Source organism: Phyllobates terribilis, unplaced genomic scaffold (genome assembly GCF_046119375.1).
Source record: "Phyllobates terribilis strain yellow unplaced genomic scaffold, ASM4611937v1 Scaffold_12__6_contigs__length_324123572, whole genome shotgun sequence".
NCBI classification, from domain to species: Eukaryota; Metazoa; Chordata; class Amphibia; order Anura; family Dendrobatidae; genus Phyllobates; species Phyllobates terribilis.
This window is the reverse complement of record NW_027362772.1, coordinates 276,567,688-276,591,754: the sequence shown is the minus strand read 5'-3', so window position 1 is coordinate 276,591,754 and position 24,067 is coordinate 276,567,688. Positions and strand designations below refer to the sequence as shown.

The 24,067-nt window shown below is 44.1% G+C and overlaps 1 protein-coding gene across 1 annotated transcript; it reads right to left on the bottom strand.

Moving 5' to 3' along the window:
* Positions 1-622: 622 nt before the first annotated feature.
* On the bottom strand, positions 623-20,245 carry LOC141171800 (5-hydroxytryptamine receptor 3A-like). Its single transcript, XM_073655437.1, has 7 exons — positions 20,185-20,245; positions 18,431-18,603; positions 6,442-6,486; positions 5,341-5,450; positions 1,643-1,812; positions 1,253-1,410; positions 623-850 (listed from the first exon to the last, which is right to left on the bottom strand). Exons 1-7 carry the CDS (start codon positions 20,243-20,245, stop codon positions 623-625), a joined length of 945 nt encoding a protein of 314 aa, XP_073511538.1.
* Between the last annotated feature and the right edge of the window lie 3,822 nt (positions 20,246-24,067).

The following is a 24,067-nucleotide window of genomic DNA, read 5'->3' as shown; positions in this document are numbered from 1 at the left end:
TTTTTGCTAATGTTTTTTTCTACATTTTTAGTTGAACTTTTCTTTACAAGTGATGGAGGAGCACTGTACGTAGTTACATGACAGCTTCAAAATGGCTACCAAGAACAGGCTTGGCGCAAGTTACTCAGTTTCCCAGAACCTAGGGGTTGCCCTGATCTTCACCCTTTAACTCCTGTACAGGGATCTGGACTTACACAGGGGTTCCTAGTCAAGGACCACAGGGTCAGCTGCTGTTCGGTGGCGCAACCTAGCAAGGTGGATAGTCAATTAGCTGGGTCAGATCCAGGAGGTCACGTCAGGGTCTAAATCGTAAAGCTATCAGGTAGTCAAAAGTCAAGCAGAGATCAAAGAGTGGAATAATCAGATCAATAAACCTGAGCACAGCAGTTTGCACCAGTATAGCAATGCTATCAACTGGCAGTGGAGTCAGAGCTTTAGGAGTTTAAATAGCTGACTGCCCTGCCCAGGTTTCTCAGGAAGGAGTGATCAAAACGTAGACCATTAATTAACCCCAAAGCTCCATAATAAACCAGCACCAAAAGTACCAGGGAAATAATAGTAGGAGGCACAAATCGGCACATATGTTACAGAGAGATACTTGAAATTGTGTGGTAAGTAAACGTTAGATATTGGTGATACCTATTACTGAAGTTCCTTGTGGGGAGACAGGTAAAGTTTCTGAAACTATGATGAGGAAGACTGAATAGCCCAAAAGTAGGGTGATCTTGAAAGAAATCCTTTCTCCACTTTGTGGGGGGAGGTAGAAGCCAATGATATCCATGAGGATGAGAAACGCGCTGGGGATAATGAGATTCACAACATAGTATATTGGATGTCTCCTGAAGTTGATCTGTATAAAAATTAATTCTATTAATTAGGGAATATGCTCTTTTAGTGTGAACGTTTCCTGGCATAACATTTGACAAAATGTTAAAAATGGTCTACTGTAAAGCATGCCAATATGTAATCATAGTGCACAGAACGCCCATCAATTTGCCCAACAAAAGCTATTTAGATACATAGGCAACAAATTAATCTTGGTTGCAGGTGGAAGAAAGCCAAGCTATGACTTTACTTTTATATTTTTTCAGGAGGATTCCGATAGCAACAACTATACGTAAATGTGTGGAAATTAATGCAAACAAAACAATTAACAAAAATAACAATTTTCAAAAAAATTTAGGGTTTCGAAGACTTTGGCACATTGGTGCCCATAGTGTAAATAAATGAGAAACCATTAGAGTCAACTTACATAGATTTCTAGCAAACCAACTTTGTCCCAGTGGTTATCAACTACTACGTAACCGAAATCAATACTGAGAAGTTCCCATTCTCCTGCTTTGTAAAACTTTGGCATATCCGCTCTTATATCCTCCCATTTTCTCCACATGGACACATTTATATGTTCGACTGGAAACAAAAGAATATATGCATAACTCACATTAAAATGCAATTTCCTAAATTTGAGGCTGTATTGTCACAAGATTTCACGCTTGAAAAAACAGATCCCACCTGTCCGTAAACCGTGAACATACATAAATGTCTATATTACCCCAGCATCCATTCGTTTGGTTGGGCCGATAAGAGCAGAATTACATAAACTATTTCGAGAGACTTCCTGAAGAGATAGACCATAACTTACCTGCGTGGAGCTGGCTTTGGAAGCTCAAAGTGCAATTGTGCTGATCGAAAGGGAAATAGTAGATGGAGAACCTGCACATTGCTGTCAATCTAAAAGCTTTTTGGTAATTTACGAGTCCTTTGTAGTTTACGTAGACAAAATTATGTTCTGTGGCTTTTTCCGACTCCAAACTGTTGGAACAGATGACTCGTTATTAGGAAGACATTCACGGAGATAATCACGAGGATGCTGAGGTTATATTGAGGTGCCAGTTACATTTCCCAATGAATTGAGTATCATTATCATTTTTTGCAAATAAAAGGGATTGTCTGGATATATCATATTGATCTTTAGAACAGGTCATCAATATTGGATCGGCAAGTGGCTGGCACCCAGGCCGGCACCTCAGCAGTGACTGGACGTAATCGTTGAATGATGCTGAACTCCGTTCAATGAGTATCGGTTACTGCCGTGATTTGCAAATCAGCTTCTATTGTCTTCAATAGGAGATGATATGCAGTACTCTTTGCACATTGGGTGTAGTTACTTGTACTGTGGTCATACTGTTTCAAATAGCATTGAAGGAACTTTGGTATCATTTGTGTCACAATTCCTCCTGAGTGTCTGGACGCAGTGAATGACAATTCTGTTGTCCAATCCAAGAATGTGGCGCTAGTCACTACTCACGGATAAGCCATGAGGCCGGGCAGTCAAGATGTCTGAGGTCAAAAGCCAAGAGAGTACATCATAAACAGAAGGATGAGAAGAAGGCATACTCAGGAAACAGTCTGAGGTCAAGCGAATCATGACAAAAAGGGCTAGGCAAACGGATGGTCAAAGGCAAAGCCAAGGTTGAGCAGCAGAGATCAGAATACCAGACAATGAGCATAGAGCAAACACATACCTCATGAGCAAAGCTACAATTGGGAGCAATCTAAGGCAGAGAGCTGGTTAAATAGCCAAGTGATTACTCTGAACAAGAGATACAAGGATGAAGCCCCGACACATCCTGGTCCTGATTGGACCGGTAAACTGTCACTCCAGACACTGACAGCTCAGATTGGACAACTAAGCTGTCCATCACCATGCTGACAGCTCTGCACGCCCCATTCCTAGATTGGACAGCAGAACTGTCACTCACTGCGTCCAGACGTTCAGAAGTAATTACGACAATTTGCTTGGGTATAACAGTGTCTGGTTTTATTACATTGAGATAAGCTGCTCTACTGTAGATAATCCAGAATTGCATGCTAACTGAAACCTTAAAGGAGCTTTACAGGGGGAATAACAAGTCAGCTGGAAATGGTAAAATACACATTATCTTCCTAATATAGTTCTATTATTCCTGGTGGAGACCAGTGTAGCTGCTCCAGTCCTTACTCCCTGGGCTTCCGATTATGTTTTGACACAGGAGAGCATTTCACAACTGCAGATATTTGTGAAGGTGGCTGGTGGGCCAGGCTTCTTCTCTCTCCCAGTTTGTCTATTGAAATTAGTGGTCAGCCAGCCCCTTTCACACACTGCATCCATCACGTGGTGATGCATACATGACATGCTATCTGTGACTGGAAGATTGCCAGCAGGGACCCTGGGTTGGAGCAACTGCAAGAGGAACAGGCAACGAAGGTCATAAAACTACAGTAGGAAGTTATGTAGAAAAACTGGGGAACTAATTAACGTAACAGGGTATTATCCGATGGCCAGAGACAGTATTGTGAAGGGAAACGCTCACCTGGTTCAGTTGTGTTATACACAACAATTAAAGGAACCCTGAAATGTCAGCTGCTGCAGCCCCACGGGTCAGATAACCGGTAAAGTGCCAGGTAGGAATGAGTGGGTCCTCAGAACTGTTGATGAAGATCCAAAAGAAGATTCCAGGAGACAGGATTGGTTACGATGCGGTTTAATATCAACACATTTCGAAGTCATTCAACTCCTTCATCAGGAAAAAAACATAAGCTTGTTTTTTTTACCGATGAAGAAGTCGGATGACTTCGAAACGCGTTGATAATTAACCGAATCGTTATCACTCCTGTCTCCTGGAATCTTACTTTGGATTTTCATCAGTAGCGCATAGGACCCACTCATTCTTACTGGTCATTATAGTAGTAGGAAGATAGGCATTTAAAAGAAGAAAAGAAGTAATACTTACCTGGTGAATCATCCGCCTCCAGCTCCATCTCTGCTGCTTCAACAGTCTCCACTGGATTACTAGCGCTGATGTTATGACCAAATATCACCTGACCACTGTAGCTTAGGAGAATAGTGGTCGGAATGTCATTGCTTCCCTTCTAAAGGGGCAACGCTGGAGCGGGGAGTGATTCCGGGGTGAATATTGCTTCTTTTCTTCTTTTTTTGTGATGGTTTTTTATCTGTTTTTAACCAATTTTGTTTTTAACGTTGTTTTTAATTGTTCTTTCCAATATTGTTTTTATGAGAAATTTAAAGGGGTATTTCAATCTGGAACAGGAATATCTGATGGATGTGGGTCTCCCATAGAAATTGATGGAGTGAGCCATGAATGGGTGTCACGTCTGAATTCCTGACAGCACGTGATGGAGGCTACATTGTCAAGATATATGCAGGTCCCAGACATTTATAGAACATTCTTATGTGATAAATGTCCCAGATTGGACAATTCCTTTAATTAGCTGATTAATCCCATTCTACACCAGGATATACAGTCAAGGCTATAAGTGTTGGCACTCTTGAAATTGTTCCAAAAAATGAAGTATTTCTCCCAGAAAATTATTGCATTTACACATGTTTTGCTATACACATGTTTATTGCATTTGTGTATATTGGAACAACACAAAAAAATACAGAATAAAAAAGGCAAACTGGACATAACTTCGAGCAAAACCCCAAAAGATGGCCTGGACAAAATTGTTGGAACCTTTCCAAAATTGTGGGTAAAAAACTTTGTTTCAAGCATGTGATAGTCGTTCAAACTCACCTGTGGCAAGTAACAGGTGTGGGCAATCACACCCGAAACCAGTTAAAAAGGGGAGAGGTTGACTCAACCTTTACATTATGTGTCTATGTGTGTCACACTAAGCATGGAGAACAGAAAGAGGAGAAGAGAACTGTCTGAGGACTTGAGAACCAAAATTGTTGAACAATATCAACAATCTCAAGGGTGCCAACACTTTTCGGCCATGACTGCACATCTGCATAATGCATATATACAGTATTTGTCAACTTTTCAAAATGCTCCTATGGAATTCCAGGAAGCGCAGCACATAAAGTGAGATCACAATTCTTTCCATAATCCTGCACCGTTTCCATGCCACGACTTTTTACATGTCATGTTTCCACACAATGAATGTTTGTCTAGATGCCGGGGCTCAGTTTGATGGCTAATAGTCTCATCACCAATACGATAAAAAAACTGTGCTTTCTCGGAGATTCCGGTGGGCCCGGAAAATTTGTCAACTCTTCCGGGAGGCTGGGAGACCTCCATTTATTCCTGGAGCTCACCAGATATTCAGGAGAGTGACTTCCCAAACTTTTCTGAACAGTGACGGCTTGACATGACCAAAATGGATGTAAAATCACCATATATTAGTAAAATAAGAAGATATCGGAAGTGATCATGGGAATTTACTGATTATGATGATATACTGTACATAGTTATTTTTTACCTATAGAAATATTCCACAAATCGTGGCAGCCATATTTTCTATCAATATCCATCATACATTAATGTTTATACTCACTACTCATTGATTTGTACATCCGGCATCCATATTTTCTCAGTAGGAAAAGATAGGAGAGAGATATTGTCATACTCCAGTGGATCCCATGTTAGAAATTCATCATTCCAGAACTAATGAGAAAAAAAAAAACATCTAAAACTCGTGCATTTTCCACACTTTGTTTTGCATTTTTTTAATAAGTTTTTGTTGAATAAAACACAACAAAATAATTTGACCTTCAGATTTAGGGTCCGCTTTAATATGAATGAACAAAATCCACACCAAAAAAGTGCGTTTCCACAGCAGAAATTGTCATGCTGATTTAAAAAAAAAAGCTGATTTCTGCTTGGATTCTGCACAAAAAAAAGCAAAAAAACGCAGCAAGAGAATAAGTTAAAACTCATCAACTTTTCTGCAGATTTTGTGTATGTATCCGCACCAGTTAAGAAACTTACGTATGAACCCAGCTTTAAAGATTTGTACAAATTTGCAAAAACATGTCTGAATTCCTCTAGAAACAGTGCCACACCTGTCTGCAGGTCAGGATTGGTATTGCACCTCTGCTGTTTATGGAAATTAATCTAAGAGGAAAGTAAGAGATCAATGTTACTAATCTACAGGACTTATGACCTATTCATGGATTTGGAGTCCACGGTGATGGACCGTCTACCCGGACCACCAGAAATTTCATAGCTGTTTATGAAACTTTTCTAGACTTGGTCAGAGTGGCCATTTGCATGTTTGGCCACCACCCCATATCACTCTTCCCTGCCAAAATCATAGACACCATAGTTAAAAAAAAGCTGTTGAAGCCCCTGAAACTCCACCTCCACCTGTGATGTTCCTTGTTGACAAGGTCAGTCCTTGCCCAGTAATGCCAATGTAGATGGTACAAGACTGCTAAGGGCTCTGATTGTCTAAGAGATGTTACCGTCACAGTCCTGTAAGCAATGACCAGCAGGGAACAACGGAGATGCAGCATTGGAGCGGCAGGGGTTAAACCGCTTCTTCTTTTAGCTATTACAAGCCATTACCCCATTTAAAAAAGAAATAGAAACCCCCTTTAAGTGAAGCCAGCTATTCATTTTACTATTCATTTTGTTAATGCTTTGGATTTCTTACCCTATTATACACGCAGTATATTGACAGCATCTGATCCTTCTCATCCTGCAAAGGAAAAAATGGAAAAAGAACATAAAGAGAACAAAAGCTGTTCAGTCTTTGTGTAAATGTCTGTAACGAACATGACAGGATGGGTATTGTCAGAAAGAGCTCGTAAAAACAAGCACATTTCTAATTTACTGCTTATTAAAATTTTCAGCCGTTCTTGAAATTTTAACACTTCTCTTTGGTTTAGAACGCGTTGCCTAGGAGGCCGACCACCGCTGGTGTCTCGCTTGTCAGCACTGGACTGAACTTGGTCAGGATTAGGAGGTAACAGTGCACAAAAGCTATCCTGCCCAGCTCAAAATCGTGCTTACAAGCTCGATAGAAAAGAGCTTGTAAGCACTGTGCATGTTCTGGTCTCTAACATCAGTGGTCAGTCTTAAAGGCAACGAGCTGTAAACAAAAGAATGGTCAATATCTCAAGAATGGCTGCAAATTTTAATAACCATTAAATTGCAACATTGTTTGTTTTTACAAAAACTATCCGATAGTATCCATTTATGAAAAAGGGAATAAACCTTTAAATAAATATGTGATGTGGACAGTGTCTGGTTGGAGGTGTCCATCTCACAATCAGATGGGGGCTGTGGGACCCTCATTTTGGAGTAAGATGTGGATCCCAGAGGTGGGACTTAGAACACTCAGAAATATATAGCAATAAATATCTATAGTGGGAATATCTCTTGGCGGAGAGGATCCAACCTGTTTTAATGAGATTCAGTAAGTTATAGTGTTCTAGTGAAGGGAGAGGAACTTGTTTTCTGTAGAGGGACAACCTAGTTAAGAAGTTCATGGCTTGGAGACAACAGAAGTAGCAAGAGAGAAGAAGCTGGAGATTTAGTGGCAGAACCTTTTGAGAAGAGATTGGAAGTTCAGAAGGAGAGAGGCCCCCGGTATCTACAGAGAAGAGATAAAGAGGGCAACTTGGTTGGAAGAGGTGATCTCCAAGAGCCACGGTGGAAGCCAGTCACCCAGGAACAGTGAGGTAGGACTAGAGATGAGCGTTGTTCTACTCGAACTGTTCGCCAATCTCAAATTCGAGCTGTTGTGGGCGGTGTTCGAGCCGTTCGGCGAACACGAACAATTTGAGAAAAATTCGGCTGTTCGAGGTTATGTTCGATAACTGTTCGTGCACCAAAATCATAACTGGATTTTTTCTCAGTAATGATGAAAATTAATGTTAATACGCAGTTTGAGTGTACAGCGGGGCGGGGGGAGGGGCAGGGGATGTATCTCTGCAGGAACAATGAAGATCTCCATTTTTTTTTCTCTTTCCCGCATTTGCAGTGGGGAGGTGCAATCTGTCAGCCTATCAGCAGCGCACACACGGAGCGAAGTGCTTTTTTTCACACAAGCAAGGGCATGTGTCATTGGCAGTGTATGTCACATGTCCTTGCCCTATAAGACCAAGCCATTTTCCCCGTCGCCACCATTTTCTCACTGCTGCAGCTGCGTGTTAGACGGCACCGCTGTTGCTGTGTGCGCTATACCTTGTTAATTTCAAGCCAATTTTCGCACAAATCTACAGATAGCTTGGGAGTAGGGAATAGTTGTGATTGCAGTCCTTTTAAGGACTAGGTTACAGCATTTCCTACGACTTTTATCAGGCAGGTCTGTGCTCTTAAATAGATAGATTGTGGGAGTAAAGACTAATTGTAATTGGAGTCCTTTTCAGGACTAGGTTACATGAGTTCCTATCAGTTTTTGCCAGGCAGGTCTGTGCCAGTGCTGTGCAAGTTTTTTTCACAGCATTTGGCTGAATCTAGCAAAGCTAATCCTTTTTGGCCTATTGCAGAGTGTGTTAGTCAGTGGAGTAGCCTATCTGTGTTGCAAGATATACCACCTGTGTATAGAATACCAATTTTTTTACTGCACCTAGTGAAGTAAAATCTTTTGGGCATAGCATCATTCTATTAGTCCATCTATACTGACCTCCATCAGGTTGCAAATTGAATATAATTTTTTTCTGCATCTAGCTCTGAAAAAATATTGGGCTTCTAGCTGTGTGTGGGACTTGTTGTATTAGTCCATCTATACTGACCTCCATCAGGTTGCAAACTGCATATATTTTTTTCTTCATCTACCTCTGAAAAAATATTGGGCTTCTAGCTGTGTGTGGGACTTGTTCTATTAATCCATCTATACAGACCTCCATCAGGTTGCAAACTGAATATATTTTTTTCTGCATCTACCTCTGAAAAAATATTGGGCTTCTAGCTGTGTGTGGGACTTGTTGTATTAGTCCATCTATACTGACCTCCATCAGGTTGCAAACTGAATATATTTTTTTCTGCATCTACCTCTGAAAAAATATTGGGCTTCTAGCTGTGTGTGGGACTTGTTGTATTAGTCCATCTATACTGACCTCCATCAGGTTGCAAACTGAATATATTTTTTTCTGCATCTACCTCTGAAAAAATATTGGGCTTCTAGCTGTGTGTGGGACTTGTTCTATTAATCCATCTATACAGACCTCAATCAGGTTGCAAACTGAATATATTTTTTTCTGCATCTAGCTCTGAAAAAAATATTTGGCCTTCTAGCAGTGTGTGGGACTTTCTCTATTAGTCCATCTATACTGACCTCCATCAGGTTGCAAACTGAATATAATTTTTTTCTGCATCTAACCCAGCCAATAGTTTTGGCCTAATACCACAGTTTGGCCACTCAGCTCTGCTCGGTTCCCATCCATTGTTTTTTTGTGCAAACAACTCCAGAGTTGTTAATTAGTTAACCACAAAAATGAGTGGAAAAAGGCCTGCTGCTGGTGGAAAGGGGAATAGGCGTGTTGGGAAGGGGAAAAAAGGTTGTGTCCGTGGGGTAGGTGTTAAAGCAACAGTAACATCTGCAGAAGAAAGACCATCTTCCAGCCAAACTAAAATGTCTACTTCTTTTAGCAGACAATGTGATAAGATCCCTTTCTTACGGCCACGCCAATCGCTACAAATTCCAGATGAGGCACAAAAACAGCAGGTGCTTCAACGGATATCAAGTGCTCCTTTAAGTGGGCTCTCCTCCACATAAACTTCAACATCACAAATACTCCAGTCCTCAAAGGTGTCACCCCAATCGCACTTGCTTCCTCACAGCTCCCAAATCTCCAGCTGCCCGTCTGAGTATGAGGTAGAACAGATGGTTGAGTCTGCAGAGCTGTTTACTCATACTATAGCCTGGGAATCAGAGGTCGACTCCAGCGCTTCTGTGAATCCAGACGAGGAAATGATCTGCACTGATGCCCAGAATCTTTATGAGTCGGATCCAGGACCAGACGCAGAAGGTTCTGACCATAATGTAGACCCTCATTCCCAAACTGTAACTCCTGTTGGTGGAGACAATGAGGAAGACGATGATAAGACTCAAATACCTGACTGGAGCGACAACTTTAGTTTTTTGTCAGGGCAGGAACAGATTGGCTCTGAGGACGACGGGTGTGATAACGCACAGGGTGATGATGATGAGGTTGGAGATCCCACTTACTGTCAACCCACAGTCAGCCAAGAGATGAGGTCAGCAGAGGAGGTGGAGGAAGATGCTAGTGACGACGAGGTCAGGTTGCGCCTTCCTGGACAGAGACGTAGTACTGGAAGCACGTCAACAACTGCATCCTCAAACACAACTCTGCCTCTCACCACAAGTCATGGTGGCTCTTCAGGTCGCATGGGTGCTAAGCCTTGCATAGCATGGGCATTTTTTCAGATCGATAAAGATGACCCAACTCGTGTTATTTGTAACATTTGTCAGCAAAAGCTAAGTAGAGGTCAAAAAATACATAGTTTGAGTACTTCATGCATGAACCGGCACATGGACATGAAGCATAAGTTGCAGTGGGAAGCTCAGTGTGCTACAATGCGGCCTAGCCGGCCGGGCCAACCACCGTCTGCCATATCTTGTGCATCCGCGGCCTCTTCATCCTCTGTGACTGGGGGGACAGCAGTCACACCTGTTTTGGGGCGCAGACCTGCCACCTCTTTACCCGCAACAGCCAGCGTGATTGGCAGGTCATCATTTTCTTTGGAGGTGGTAACACCAGCTGGTGTTGAGCGCTGTCCGACATCGATAGCACCACCTTTGGATCAAGGCAACCTAACATGTCCGCCTGCATCTTCCTCACAGACCGGCAGTTTGCCGGGGACACCCTTATCAACCCCGTCTAAGCACAATAGCCAGCCCTCGGTCCCTCAGATGTGGACAAGTAAAAGACCATTTCCTCCTAGCCATGAGAAAGCTAAGAGGTTGAATTTCACCATCTGCAAGTTCTTGGCTACAGAAATGCTGCCTTTCCGCCTGGTGGACACAGAGGATTTTCGAGACCTTATGTCCGTCGCAGTGCCCCAGTACCAGATGCCCAGTCGGCACTACTTCTCAAAGAAAGGTGTGCCTGCGCTCCACCAGCATGTCGCACACAACATCACCGCTTCTTTGAGAAACTCTGTGTGTGACAGGGTGCATTTCACCACAGACACTTGGACGAGAAGGCATGGACAGGGGCGTTACATGTCGCTGACTGGGCACTGGGTAACTATGGTGACAGCAGGACAAGGGGCTGCTGTCCAAGTCTTGCCGTCCCCACGAGTTGTGCGTCAATCCTCTTTATGTCAAAGTTCCTCCACTGCTTCTGCCTCCTCAACCTCCTCTCGGTCTTCCACCTGCACCCAAAGCCTGTCTGGTCATGCCACAAGCTTTCTAACTGCGCAGAAGGGATCCTGCACACCTCCTTACTATGCTGGCAGTAGGGCTCAACGTCATCAGGCGGTTTTTACATTGAAATGTCTGGGAAATGTGAGTCACACAGCTGAGGAGTTGTGGTCAGCTCTGGAGAACCAATTTCATGAATGGTTGTCTCCACTGGACCTGAAACCAGGGAAGGCCGTGTGCGACAATGCTGCAAACCTGGGTGCGGCCCTTCGCCGGGGCAATGTCACACACGTGCCTTGTATGGCTCACGTGTTGAACCTGGTTGTCCAGCAATTTTTAGCCCACTATCCCAGACTAGATGGCCTTCTGCAGAGGGCACGGTCGCTGTGTGCTCACTTTCGCCGTTCGCATCCCGCAGCTCAGCGACTTACATCTCTACAGAAGTCGTTGGGCCTGCCACTTCACCGGCTAAAATGCGATGTGCCTACCCGGTGGAATTCAACTCTGCACATGTTGCAGCGACTGTGGCAGCACCGACAAGCCCTGGTGCAATACGTTCTGACGTATAGCCTGGGCCAACGAGATCCAGAGGTGGGGCAAATCACGCTGGAGGAGTGGTCTCAGATCAGGGACCTATGCACCCTTCTGCACAGTTTTGAAATGGCGACGAAGATGTTTAGTGCTGACGATGCCATTATCAGCATGACTATTCCGGTGATTTACATGCTGGAGCACATGTTAAACAGAATTCGGAGTCAGGTGGTGGCACAAGAGGAGGTGGAGGAAGTAGAGGAGGAGGAGTTGTATGCGGAAGGGCTAACATCTGCAAGGTCCAGACGGTCGGCAGCACCAAGGCGGCAGGCATGTGAGGGTGGGGGAGATGGTTTTACCAGGGCGCATGGTAGCAGCCAAACTAGTGAGGAAGTTGCAGGAGCCCAGGAAGAAGTGGAGGACGAACTGATGGAAGACTCATCAGATGAGGGAGACCTTGATCACATTTCTGTTGTGCGAGGTTGGGGGGAGAGGACAGAGGAAGGAAGCATGATTGTTACCTCGCCACCAACACAACAGGGACTTGGTGCTCCTGGATGTGCAACACACATGAGTGCCTTCTTGCTGCACTACCTGCAACATGACCCTCGAATTGTGAGAATTAGAAATAATCCTGACTACTGGGTTGCCACACTGTTAGATCCCCGGTACAAAAGTAAATTTGCAGAAATTATTCCTGCCATAGAAAGGGATGCACGCATGCAGGAGTATCAGCAGAGACTGTTGCAGAATCTTACATGTGCTTTTCCACAAAATACCAGTGGTGCACGTAGTGAATCTCACAGTTCCAACTTGCCAACCGTGGGACCGTCAAGTGTTCAGCACTCAAACCGTAACAGAACCACAGTATCTGCTGGTAACATCAATTTTGCGGAATCATTTCACCACTTTTTTAGCCCATCCTTTGCAAGGCCACAGGAGACAAGAAGTCTGACACATAGTCAACGCCTAGAGACGATGGTACAGGAGTATCTCCAAGTAAACATTGAAGCCACGACTGTGTCACTGGACCCTTGCTCTTTTTGGGCTTCCAATCTGGATAAATGGCCGGAGCTAGCCACTTACGCCTTGGAGATCTTGTCATGCCCCGCAGCCAGCGTTCTGTCTGAACGTGTGTTCAGCGCTGCTGGTGGTGTGCTGACAGATAAGCGCACGCGGCTCTCCACTGATAATGTAGACAGACTCACGTTCATAAAGATGAACAAATCATGGATCCGAAACGACTTTTCTACCCCTGTGTCATCCTGGGGAGAGTAAAAGCTTGATGATTGGTTAAAATCACCCTACCAACCGTTTTAAGCTTTCAAATTACTAATCATGTTTATCTGTATCTTGGCTGGAAAATAATTTGGGCTTTGTAGCAGTGTGCAGCACTGATTCTATTAGGCCATCTATAATAAGCTCCACCAGATTTAAAATTACTAATCATGTTTATCTGTATCTTGACTGGAAAATAATTCGGGCTTTGTAGCAGTGTGCAGCACTGATCCTATTAGGCCATCTATACTAAAGCTTCACCAGATTTAAAATTAATAATAATTTTTAGCTGCATCTAGCCCAGAAAATAATTTTGGGGCTCCGAGATGCGCAAGACACATAAGTGCCTTCTTGCTGCACTACCTGCAGCATGACCCTCATATTGTCAGAATTCGAAGTAATCATGACTACTGGGTTGCCACACTCTTAGATCCCCCAAACTTTTCGATCAACCTTTTCATTTTAATAAAGACCAAAAAAATGGTCATTTTTGAAATTATAAGCATTAGCAGGTTGTTAGAAACTGAAATCAAACAGTTTTCAACTCAAAACTTTATTCTAGGTGATGTTACATTTTCACATAGGACCCCTTGTTCGAAAGGAGCTTCTGAACTCTCTCGTCCATTGAATTTGTCAGGTTTTGGATGGTTTCTGCTTCAATTGTTTTGCATGAGGACAGAATACCCTCCCAGAGCTGTTGCTTAGATGTGAACTGCCTCCCGCCATCATAGACACTCCTTTTAATGATGCTTCAAAGGTTCTGAATGGGGTAGAGGTCAGGGGAGCATGGGGGTCACACCATAAGTTTGTCCCCTTTTATGCCCATATCAGCCAGAGATGCAGATGTTTTATGTGCAGCATGAGATGGTGCATTATCATGCAGAAAAATGATCTTGCTGTGAAATACACGGTTCTTCTTCTTGAACCATGGCAGGAAGTGCTGTTTGAGAAAATCCACATACATTATGGAGTTCATCTTTAGCGCCTTCAGGGATCCTAAAGGGGCCGACAATCTCTCTCCCCATGATTCCAGCCCAAAACATTACTCCACCTCCTCCTTGTTGGCGCTGTAGCCGTGTTTGCGTGGGGTGTCCATCAACCAGCCATCCTCCACTCCATCCATCTGGACCATCGAGCGCTGCACGGCACTCATCCGTGAACAAAACAGTTTTGAAATCAGTCTTCATGTAATGTTTGGCCCACTGGAGCCGTTTCTGCTTGTGTGAAGTGGATAGAGGAGGTCGACAGGATGGCGTATGCACAGCTGCAAACCTCTGAAGGACCCTGCATCTTGTTGTTCGGGGGACGTTGGAGGCACAAGCAGCTTCAAAAACTTGTCTGCTGCTATGACAAGGCTTTTTTGCCGCTGCTCTTTCAACCTGACGTAATTGCCTGTAGGAAAGAGTCCTCAATTTGCCCTTATCAGCACGCACACGTGTGTACTGTGAATCAGCTACATACTTCTTGATTGCCAAGACACTTCATCCTGATCATCGCACAATGTTGATTGTAGTCATGCCTTGACCTAAACACTCCACAATTTGTTGCTTCTCAGCAGCCGACACATCCTTTTTCTTTCCCATTTTGGCAGAAAATGTAGGCTGCTTAATAATGTGAGACAGCCTTCTTAAGTAGTCTTGCCTTTCATTGGACACAGCTGCCAAACTAATTAGCACAGGTGTCTGCAATTGCTTACAGTGATATAAAGAGCCCTGACACACATCACCATCAATGAGTTTAACTGACAAACAAACAAATTCTTCCCTTATCACTCCTAAACACTTTTTGCATAATAATTTGGAACACAGTGTACATGTGCTTTTCCACAAAACACCAGTGGTTCACATAGTGAATCTTACAGTTCTAACTTTCCAACCGTGGTCTGTATGGAGTTGTTCAATAAAGGGCCCAAAATTAAGATAACATAGATGGGAGAGGTCTCTATGAATAGGAATTCCTAAGTATTTGATACCCTGTGAGGGCCAGGCAAAGGGAAAGTTGGACTGGATGGAATCCTATATGGATTTGGGGAGGGAGACATCGAGGGCCTCAGACTTCGCTGCATTGATTTTAAAATTTGACCATGTAACAAAGTGATCTATTTCAGCCATAACAACATGGATGGATATATGTGATTGAGTGATATATACTAGGACATCATCAGCAAATAGAGAGCACTTGTACTCGGTGCCTCCCACCTCAATCCACCTAATATTGGGGTTATGGCGAATTGATGAGAGCAGGTGCTCCGTCACTAGGATGTATAAGAGAGGGGACAGAGAACATCCCTGCCTTGTCCCATTGGTGATTGTGAAAGGTGATGAAAATGTTCTGACGCGTCCCCTGGGCCTTGGGACACCCGGAGCCGGACCCTTTTTGGTGGATGCTGGTGGTTGTAGTCTCCATGGCGGCAACCCGGTTCCGTGGCTCAGGGCGGTCAAACCAGTGGCGGAACTATTTATATGGTTTTGATGTTTAAATGTCCGACTACGCCACCCGTGGATTGCGGTCAGAGTGAACCGCCGCCCCAGGGCAGACCGCTGAGGCTGGTGTTGTGGGTGCAGCAGAGCGTAGCATAACTCCCCACGGGAGGAGTATAGCCTCAGGGCAGTGTATGCGGAGGATGGGGGTGATGGTGCAGGGCAGCAGCAGTAACGACACGGAGTCAGTGATGCAGTTCAGGGCCTTTACTCACAGTTCTTATTATTACTGTGCTCACCAGGTGAGGGGCTCAGACAACTCCCAGATAACTTTGGAGTGCTTCACAGGACCCCCTTTGTGTGTCCTTTGTCTGGCCTTTCTTACCAACCCTTCTGTCCGGCTGCCTCGGGCCTCCTCTTGGTAAACTTGGCGCCAGTTTCCCTGACCCTATGTGGTGCCTTCCTAGCGGGTGTAGCGAGGGGCTGCGCCACATAAAATGTCACAGCCTCCTGTTTCTAGCTGAGGGTCGTTTCCTGCCTCCACTAGTTTCGGGGACCGGTCTCCCCCTTTGGCCTGACCCCTCCACGCAGGTGGATTCGGGCGTGCGGTGGCGACTCGCCCGTCCGCACCCCTGAGATCCCTTCGTTCCTCGTTCCTGGAGCCTTCTCCGCTCCTCTTCCTTCCTTCTCCCTCTTCCAGGCCTGGGCCTCTGTTACTAGGCCCGCCTCTGGAGCAGAGCTCATGCAGAGCCCCTGCTCCCTGCCACTTCTGCTCAGACTTCTCTGCACTGAACTAAGATGGTGCCCACCTTTTATACTCCCTTCTCAATGCACCCAGGAACTGCTTCCTCCCTGCTCCTGCACTACAGGGTTCCCCTTCCTCAGTGTTCCCTCCCCCCACTCCAGCCAGGGACAGGGACTGTCGTGCCCATCTCAGGGGCATATTGGTCGCCCTGCCCCACGGCAATGTGGTGTAATGCATGCAGGTGTCGGGTCCTGATCCACACTACATCCTTACCTGAGAGTGAGATATCACACCTCTGGGTGAGGTGCAATACCTCTGTAGCAACCGAGCCCTCAGGGTGCTACAGTTCCATTTATCTTCAGCCTAGGTGACGTATTGCGATACAGGGCCGTGATTTTGGCTATAAAAGGGTCCCCTAGACCCCTACCCCAAGCTTTTTAAGAGAATCATATATGGCGTGCCAGGAGACTCTATGGAATGCTTTCTCAGCATCCAACGAGAGTATCTAATTACAAATTTTTAACTGCATCTAGCCCAGTAAATACTTTGTGCCTAGTAGCAGTGTCTGCTAGTCAGCGGATTATCCCGGCTGTTAAGCAAGCTACACCACCTGTAGTTTGGACACTTCATTTTTTCAAAGGAAATGCTTCGGGACCACGGGATACTCAGTGAAGAGCATCAGGAGGCACCCCAAGGCATAGGGGCTCGGACTGGCAGTAGGATGCCTTGCGGTGGACAGCCGAGCTCGATCCTTATAAAAGCTTTTTAACTGCAGCAGCTTTAGTGGACGCTACTGGAGCTGGAATTACGCGGCTGCTGGCATGAGACTTGCCCTCCAATAGATCCTTGTAAATGGATTTAAAGTGTATTTATTCAAATTAGAGAGACAATTTAAATTAAAAAGCTTAGAGCTGCCTCCACCACAGGGGGGCTCGCTCGACCCACCAGCGGACAGGCACCAGTATTGGGAGAGGGGGGCTGGCCGTCAGGGTTCACCGCGGCTCTGGCACAAACCCGGCGACACGGAGGTGGCACGGGCAGGAGCGGACTGAACGTGTCGGCTTCTCACTTTTTGGATTTTAGAAGGGCATGACATGCCTATATCTGTGTCTCCCCCTCCTTTTACTCCTCCACCTCTTTTCTTTTCGCATGACTATATGTACTTGTCACTTTTCCATGTGTTAGTTGTGTCTTCTGAGCAGTTTGTCAGCTTTTGGACACCTTTGAAGGTGTTTTCTATGTGTTTCTATGTGTTTTTATTTGCCTGCCATTGGTTTTAACGGTGTTCGAAGGTGTTCGACGAACAGTTCGACGAACAGTTCGGCGAACACACGGGTGTTCGACGAACCGAACCGAACTCGAACACTACGGGGGTGGCTCAACACTAGGTAGGACTGAGAACCAAGTGTGGGCCAAGCTCCGGGGAGTCGTAGTGGAGAGAAACTACACATGGCTGACCGGGACATTGTGGAATGGCCGCTGGACTATATTATAGAGATATCATAGAGATACAAAGAGTGAGAAAGAGTGCCAGGTCCTGAATTACAACTATTAAGGAGTACATTTTTTTTCTTAAATCCAAGTATTATTTGGGGATAAAAATATTTTTTTGCAATTGGGTTTCGAAAAATATTTTGTACCATTTCGTTTTTTTACAGGCACTTTTGGTATAAAGGCAGATAAAATAATTACAAACTCCCCACCGGACTGTTGTATTGAGCTTACTGATAGATTACCAGTTAACTCATTCTGCAGCCAGCAATAGATACTGCAACACAGAAGCTTTAGAAGGCAAACGGTGCAACATTTTTAAAGAAACCCAATTGCAAAAATGAATTTTAGCCACAATTATATGCATTTAAGTAAAAAAAATGACTCCCATAGTTGGACAACCTCTTTATGTATTGTACCCCCACTAGCTGTTATCTCTTGCTTTGTAAAAAGAGTGGATTAGTGGATCTGAGTAGTGCTGCCTAGGTTATAGAAGATCCGGAGGAGATACAGTAAGAAACTTTACGAAAACATCTGCTACACATTACGGATGCCTGATAAGCCTAATGAAGGAGTTGGATCAACTCCATAACTTGTAAAAGATGTTTTCATAAAGTTTCTACCGGATCTCCTACATCCTTAGCAGCGCTCCCTAGATCCTCTAGTTTTTTTTTCTGCAAATCAATTGGTCTTCACCGTTATCATTTCCCAATCAATAAGCTGCATCCTGTTCTATCTGTAAGAATGTGACCGCTGCAGCCAATCGTTGTTTATCACACTAAACTCAAGGTCCAGTACTAGAATAAGAGTTGCATGGAGAGAAGTCAGGAATATTTGTACATACCACTCCGAGAATAGCATATAAAGTAATGTCGATATACACCATGGTGCCTTGTTTCCAATTCTTTACCGGCCTCAGATCCTTTTCATATCCATCCAGTAGAGAGTGTAATAGTCGGACTTGTGTTAGATTTTTATGTTTGGTACTTTGGTACTTGACTTTTATATTGGCTCCTGCTAGAAGAACATAAACAAGTAATAAACGGGTGAAAGTGCACAAGTTGTGATTATCTTACAACAATCATTATATTGTGGACATATACAGTATATTGTGATGATATCCACCAAGATGTCAGCTCGAAAACAGTGCAGAAAAATAAGCAGTTAAAGCAAATCCTCGCCTCTGGCAGTTAGTGGGTCATCTACTACGTCAAATACTATAGTTTCTAAGGGGTACAGTATCCTAATTGTATTGTAATAATAACATGGTGGCTCCCCTTACATGTAATACTGGAATGCAGTGTGATAAATGTAGGAAAGGAGCACTTCTGTATAGTACATATAGTGCAGGTAGAGACCAGTGTAGAATCTGCAAAAACCCTAGTGCACGACCTCATCATCTCCCGCCTCGACTACTGCAACCTCCTGACCTGTGGCCTCCCCTCTAACACTCTCGCATTCCTCCAATCTATCCTAAACTCTGCTGCCCGACTAATCCACTTGTCCCCTTGCTATTCCCCGGCCTCTCCCCTCTGTCAATTCCTTCACTGGCTCTCCATTACCCAGAGACTCCAGTTCAAAACCCTAACCCTAGCATACAAAGCCATCCACAACCTGTCTCCTCCATACATCTGTGACCTAGTCTCCCGGTACTTACCTGCACGCAACCTCCGATCCTCACAAGATCTCCTTCTCTACTCCCCTCTTATCTCCTCTTCCCACACAGTACAGTACATGTCGTACAGGTAGAGAGCGGTACAGTACATATAATACAGGTAGAGAGCGGTACAGTACATGTAGTACAGGTATATGCAAGTACAGTAAATATAAAACAGGTAGAGAACAGTGCAGTATGTGTAATACAGGTAGAGAGTGGTAAAGTATATATAATACAGGTAGAGCAGTACAGTACATGTAGTACAGGTAGAGAATGGTACAGTATATATAATACAGGTAGAGACTGGTATGGTACATGCAGTACAGGTAGAGGGTGGTACAGTTTATATAATACAGGTAGAGAGAGGTACAGAACATGTAGTACATGTAGTACAGTACATATAAAACAGGTAGAGAACAGTACAAAAATAATTTTGGTGAGTCCCAAAAATAATTAAAATCCTCAATTTATTACAAAATAATTAAAAGATCATACAACCTGTATGATCTTTTACTTGTTTTAATTATTTTGTAATAAATTGAGGATTTTAATTATTTTTGGGACTCACCAAAATTATTTTCTTATGTGAAGCCGTAAGTCACGGCTACTGGTTGGAGACCCAGAACATTGTAAGACGGACTGAGTCATATATATAGGACACGATGAGGCTGCTTTTTTATTTACCTAGAGAACAGTACAGTATATGTAATATAGGTAGAGAGTAGTACAGTACATATAGTACAGGTGGAGAGCAAGGTGGTGCATGCAGTACAGGTAGATACGAGTAGAGCACCTATAGTACAGGTAAATATACCAGTATAGTATGTATAGAAATTTCCAAAATGCTACAAAAAGCATTTTAGAAAATGAGATTAGAGGAGATATAACTGAGTTATGAAAATCCCTAGGAATATATGGTCATTCCCCCAGATTGTCCTCACCTGAACAAGTAGTCAGAAGAAGTAGGCAGAAAACGCTGCCCTGGCTCCAGCCTTGCACCATGATTGCTTTAATAGAGAAGAGTCTGAAAGTGAAGAGAACATCTTCCATTAGCATTACTGTAAAACATGGTCTTTCGTTGCGTTGTATCTATCGGACGTCTGATCGTTGCTAAGACCTCACCAGAATCTTAGTCTTCTCCCCACAATGATGGAGACATGTCCTGAGGGCCCACTGTGCTCTTTGGTTTCTTCCTCTCTGGCTTTCCAGCTTTATTTGAAATGTTCTCATATAATTAATGCGGCTATTTTGTATCATTAATATCTCGCTATCAGTGGTTGATTTCCGGTTGCTTCCGTCAGTAATTATCTCACTCCCAAGGGATTCACAGCTTTCTAAGTGAAAAAAATTAGTTGCAACTTTGGGTCATTTTCAATTACTGAAGTTGCACCGATCCTAAAGGGGTTTCTGGGGACATTAAAAGTTATTCTAATGTTTTGCATTTGGGGTGTAAGGGGTAATGTTTCTCTTTGTGAAGAGTGACAAGTCAAGTTTCCTCACTCTGACATGCCAGGCTTGGCTTGTCACTCTACACCAGGAGAAATATTACTCCTTAGACCTCAGTCCAGAGCCTCTCACTGAGTCAAATCAGATCTCATACTTTGCACTGATGAAGGGCAACACCCCGAAACACTGTGTCTGCAAATTGAGATTCTGATTTGGCTTTTATCCCAAGTCATATTGCAAGGCTCGTTAAAGGGTCGATATTGACTTTTAGGATCGCTGCTTTCAATAGGTGGTGCTAGAGTTCTAGTCCTCTTCTTCTCTGAAGAGACAATTTGCATATGGAGGAGCATGAATGGATTATAAGTCTCCTCACTCTGACATGCCAGGCTTGGCTTGCCATTCTCTACTAAGAGAAATGTTGCCTTCCGGCTTAGACAAAATGTGAAGGCTGCAGCCTGCTCATGGTCACTGTTTGGCTACAGCAGTTATGTGATGTCCCCCATCAGAAGAGGAAGACATTGTGAGGGACACTAAGCCGGTCTTGGTATCGGGGGTGATGGTTACATGGTTCATTGTTTCACTGGGCAATGCACAGATATTAACTATTCGCATAATATTCCCCTTTTATACCTTCATTTCTAAGTTGCTAATATAAGTAGAAATGATAGGGGTATATAGTTTATCCACATCAGATTTGTAATACTAGGGAGTGAGTATAGAGGCTGTTTAATTGTCTTTATACCCTTTTTTGTATTACGGTATTTTTGGTGTAAGCAGTGTAATGCAGCGCCTTACTGCATTGCTAAAATGTCCAGGGGGTGTGTTCTGGCTGACCATGGACCTCCCCTCAGGTGACTGATCACATGACTGTGACATCATCACAGGTCCTGTGTGCACAGATTGATATATAAACCCTGGTAGTTTTGAAACAGGTGTGAAAGGCGTGAGGCCTGATCCCTGTGTGTGGGACACCATTAGCCTGGAGAGGCTGGAAGAGAGAGGCCTGGAGAGGCCTGGTGAGGCCTGGTGAGGCAAGAGGCTAAATCCCTGTGTTTGGGATGCAGTAGCCCTGGAAGGACCGTGGCTTGCAGACCACGGCTGGGAAGCCTTAAAGCCACAGCTGTGGAAGAACAGAGCTGAGAGAAGCAGCTAAGACCCGGCAAAGGTACAAAATGGTTCTTTATATGGACATTGATGCTGTACCTTGCTGAAGTCTGTATCTGACGCCAAGCGGGCATAGCTGACACTGAAAAGGCTCTAGGACATTACAGTACAGACCAAAAGTTTGGACACACCTTCTCATTTAAAGATTTTTCTGCATTTTCATAACTATGAAATTGTACATTCACACTGAAGGCATCAAAACTATGAATTAACACATGTGGAATTATATACTTAACAAAAAAGTGTGAAACAACTGAAAATATGTCTTATATTCTAGGTTCTTCAAAGTAGCCACCTTTTGCTTTGATGACTGCTTTGCACACTCTTGGCATTCTCTTGATGAGCTTCAAGAGGTAGTCACCGGAAATGGTTTTCACTTCACAGGTGTGCCCTGTCAGGTTTAATAAGTGGGATTTCTTGCCTTATAAATGAGGTTGGGACCATCAGTTGTGTTGTGCAGAAGTCAGGTGGATACACAGCTAACAGTCCTACTGAATAGGCTGTTAGCTGCTTTTTTCTTGCCATAATACAAATTCTATGTAAAGAAAAATGAGTGGCCATCATTACATTAAGAAATTAAGGTCAGTCAGTGCGAAAAATTGGGAAAACTTTGAAAGTGTCCCCAAGTGCAGTTGCAAAAACCATCAAGCGCTACAAAGAAACTGGCTCAAATGAGGATCACCCCAAGAAGACCAAGAGTCACCTCTGCTTCTGAGGATAAGTTTATCCGAGTCACCAGCCTCAGAAATCGCATGTTAACAGCAGCTTAGATTAGAGACCACGTCAATGCAGCAGACACATCTCTTCAACGACTGCTAAGAGTAGACTTTGTGCAGCAGGCCTCCATGGTAAAATAGCTGCTAGGAAACCACTGCTAAGGACAGGTAACAAGCAGAAGAGACTTGTTTGGGCTAAAGAACACAAGAAATGGACATTAAACCAGTGGAAATCTATGCTTTGGTCTGATGAGTCCAAATTTGAGATCTTTGGGTTCCAACCACCGTGTCTTTGTGCGACGCAGAAAAGGTAAACGGATGGACTCTACATGCCTGGTTCCCACCGTGAAGCATGGAGGAGGAGGTGTGATGGTGTGGGGGTGCTTTGCTGGTGACACTGTTGGGGATTTACTCAAAATTGAAGGCATACTGAACCAGCATGGCTACCACAGCATCTTGCAGCGGCATGCGATTCCATCCACTTTGCGTTTAGTTGGACCATCATTTATTTTTCAACAGGACAATGACCCCAAACACACCTCCAGGCTGTGTAAGGGCTATTTGACCAAGAAGGAGAGTGATGGGGTGCTATGCCAGATGACCTGGCCTCCACAGTCACCAGACCTGAACCCAATCGAGATGGTTTGAGGTGAGCTGGACCACAGAGTGAAGGCAAAAGGGCCAATAGGTGCTAAGCATCTCTGGGAACTCCTTCAAGATTGTTGGAAGACCATTTCCGGTGACTGCCTCTTGAAGCTCATCAAGAGAATGCCAAGAGTGTGCAAAGCAGTCATCAAAGCAAAAGGTGGCTACTTTGAAGAACCTAGAATATAAGACATATTTTCAGTTGTTTCACACTTTTTTGTTAAGTATATAATTCCACATGTGTTAATTCCTAGTTTTGATGTCTTCAGTGTGAATGTACAATCTTCATAGTCATGAAAATACAGAAAAATCTTTAAATGAGAAGGTTTGTCCAAACTTTTGGTCTGTACTGTTACATGTGTAACATTCCTGCGAGCCACTGAGATGGACTGTGTTATAAGCAGTTTATGACGTGTAATAAACTGCTGGACTTTAGTTTACTGGAAAACGTGGCTTGTGTGCTTTAATTGACCCGGTGAAGTGAGTGCCCCCCCAACATGATCAATACCGCTACCTTACAATTGGTTAGAGAATGTGGGCAACTGCAGCCTTGTTGCTAGGGGTAACGGCACAGGACGACGAATGTGGATGCAAGCATCTTGCTGTGGCTCAGTGGGGCCACGAAGATTAAAGCATCTGGCTGTAACTGGGCAGGGTTACGAAAATTGTGGTCGCACTCAAACCTGGTTTGCTGTGGCTTGGTGGGGCCACGAAAATTTTTCCGGGGAGAGCGGTGTGAGCAGTATCCCCAGACGGAATGGAGAAGGGGTTAAATAACCGGCTGCAAATGCTCTTCAACAAAATAGAGTATCCTGAAGAAATGCAGGAGCTGATAAAGATGGCTGTGAAGGGA

Excerpts from the sequence above, each read along its gene's own strand:
- LOC141171800 (XM_073655437.1), bottom strand. The coding sequence starts at position 20,245 with ATGGTGCAAGGCTGGAGCCAGGGCAGCGTTTTCTGCCTACTTCTTCTG. Across the intron at positions 18,604-20,184 it reads TCTTCTGACTACTTGTTCAG|CAGGAGCCAATATAAAAGTC; the intron begins GTGAGGACAATC and ends ATGTTCTTCTAG. Across the intron at positions 5,451-6,441 it reads TATACTGCGTGTATAATAGG|TTCTGGAATGATGAATTTCT; the intron begins GTAAGAAATCCA and ends TTTTCTCATTAG.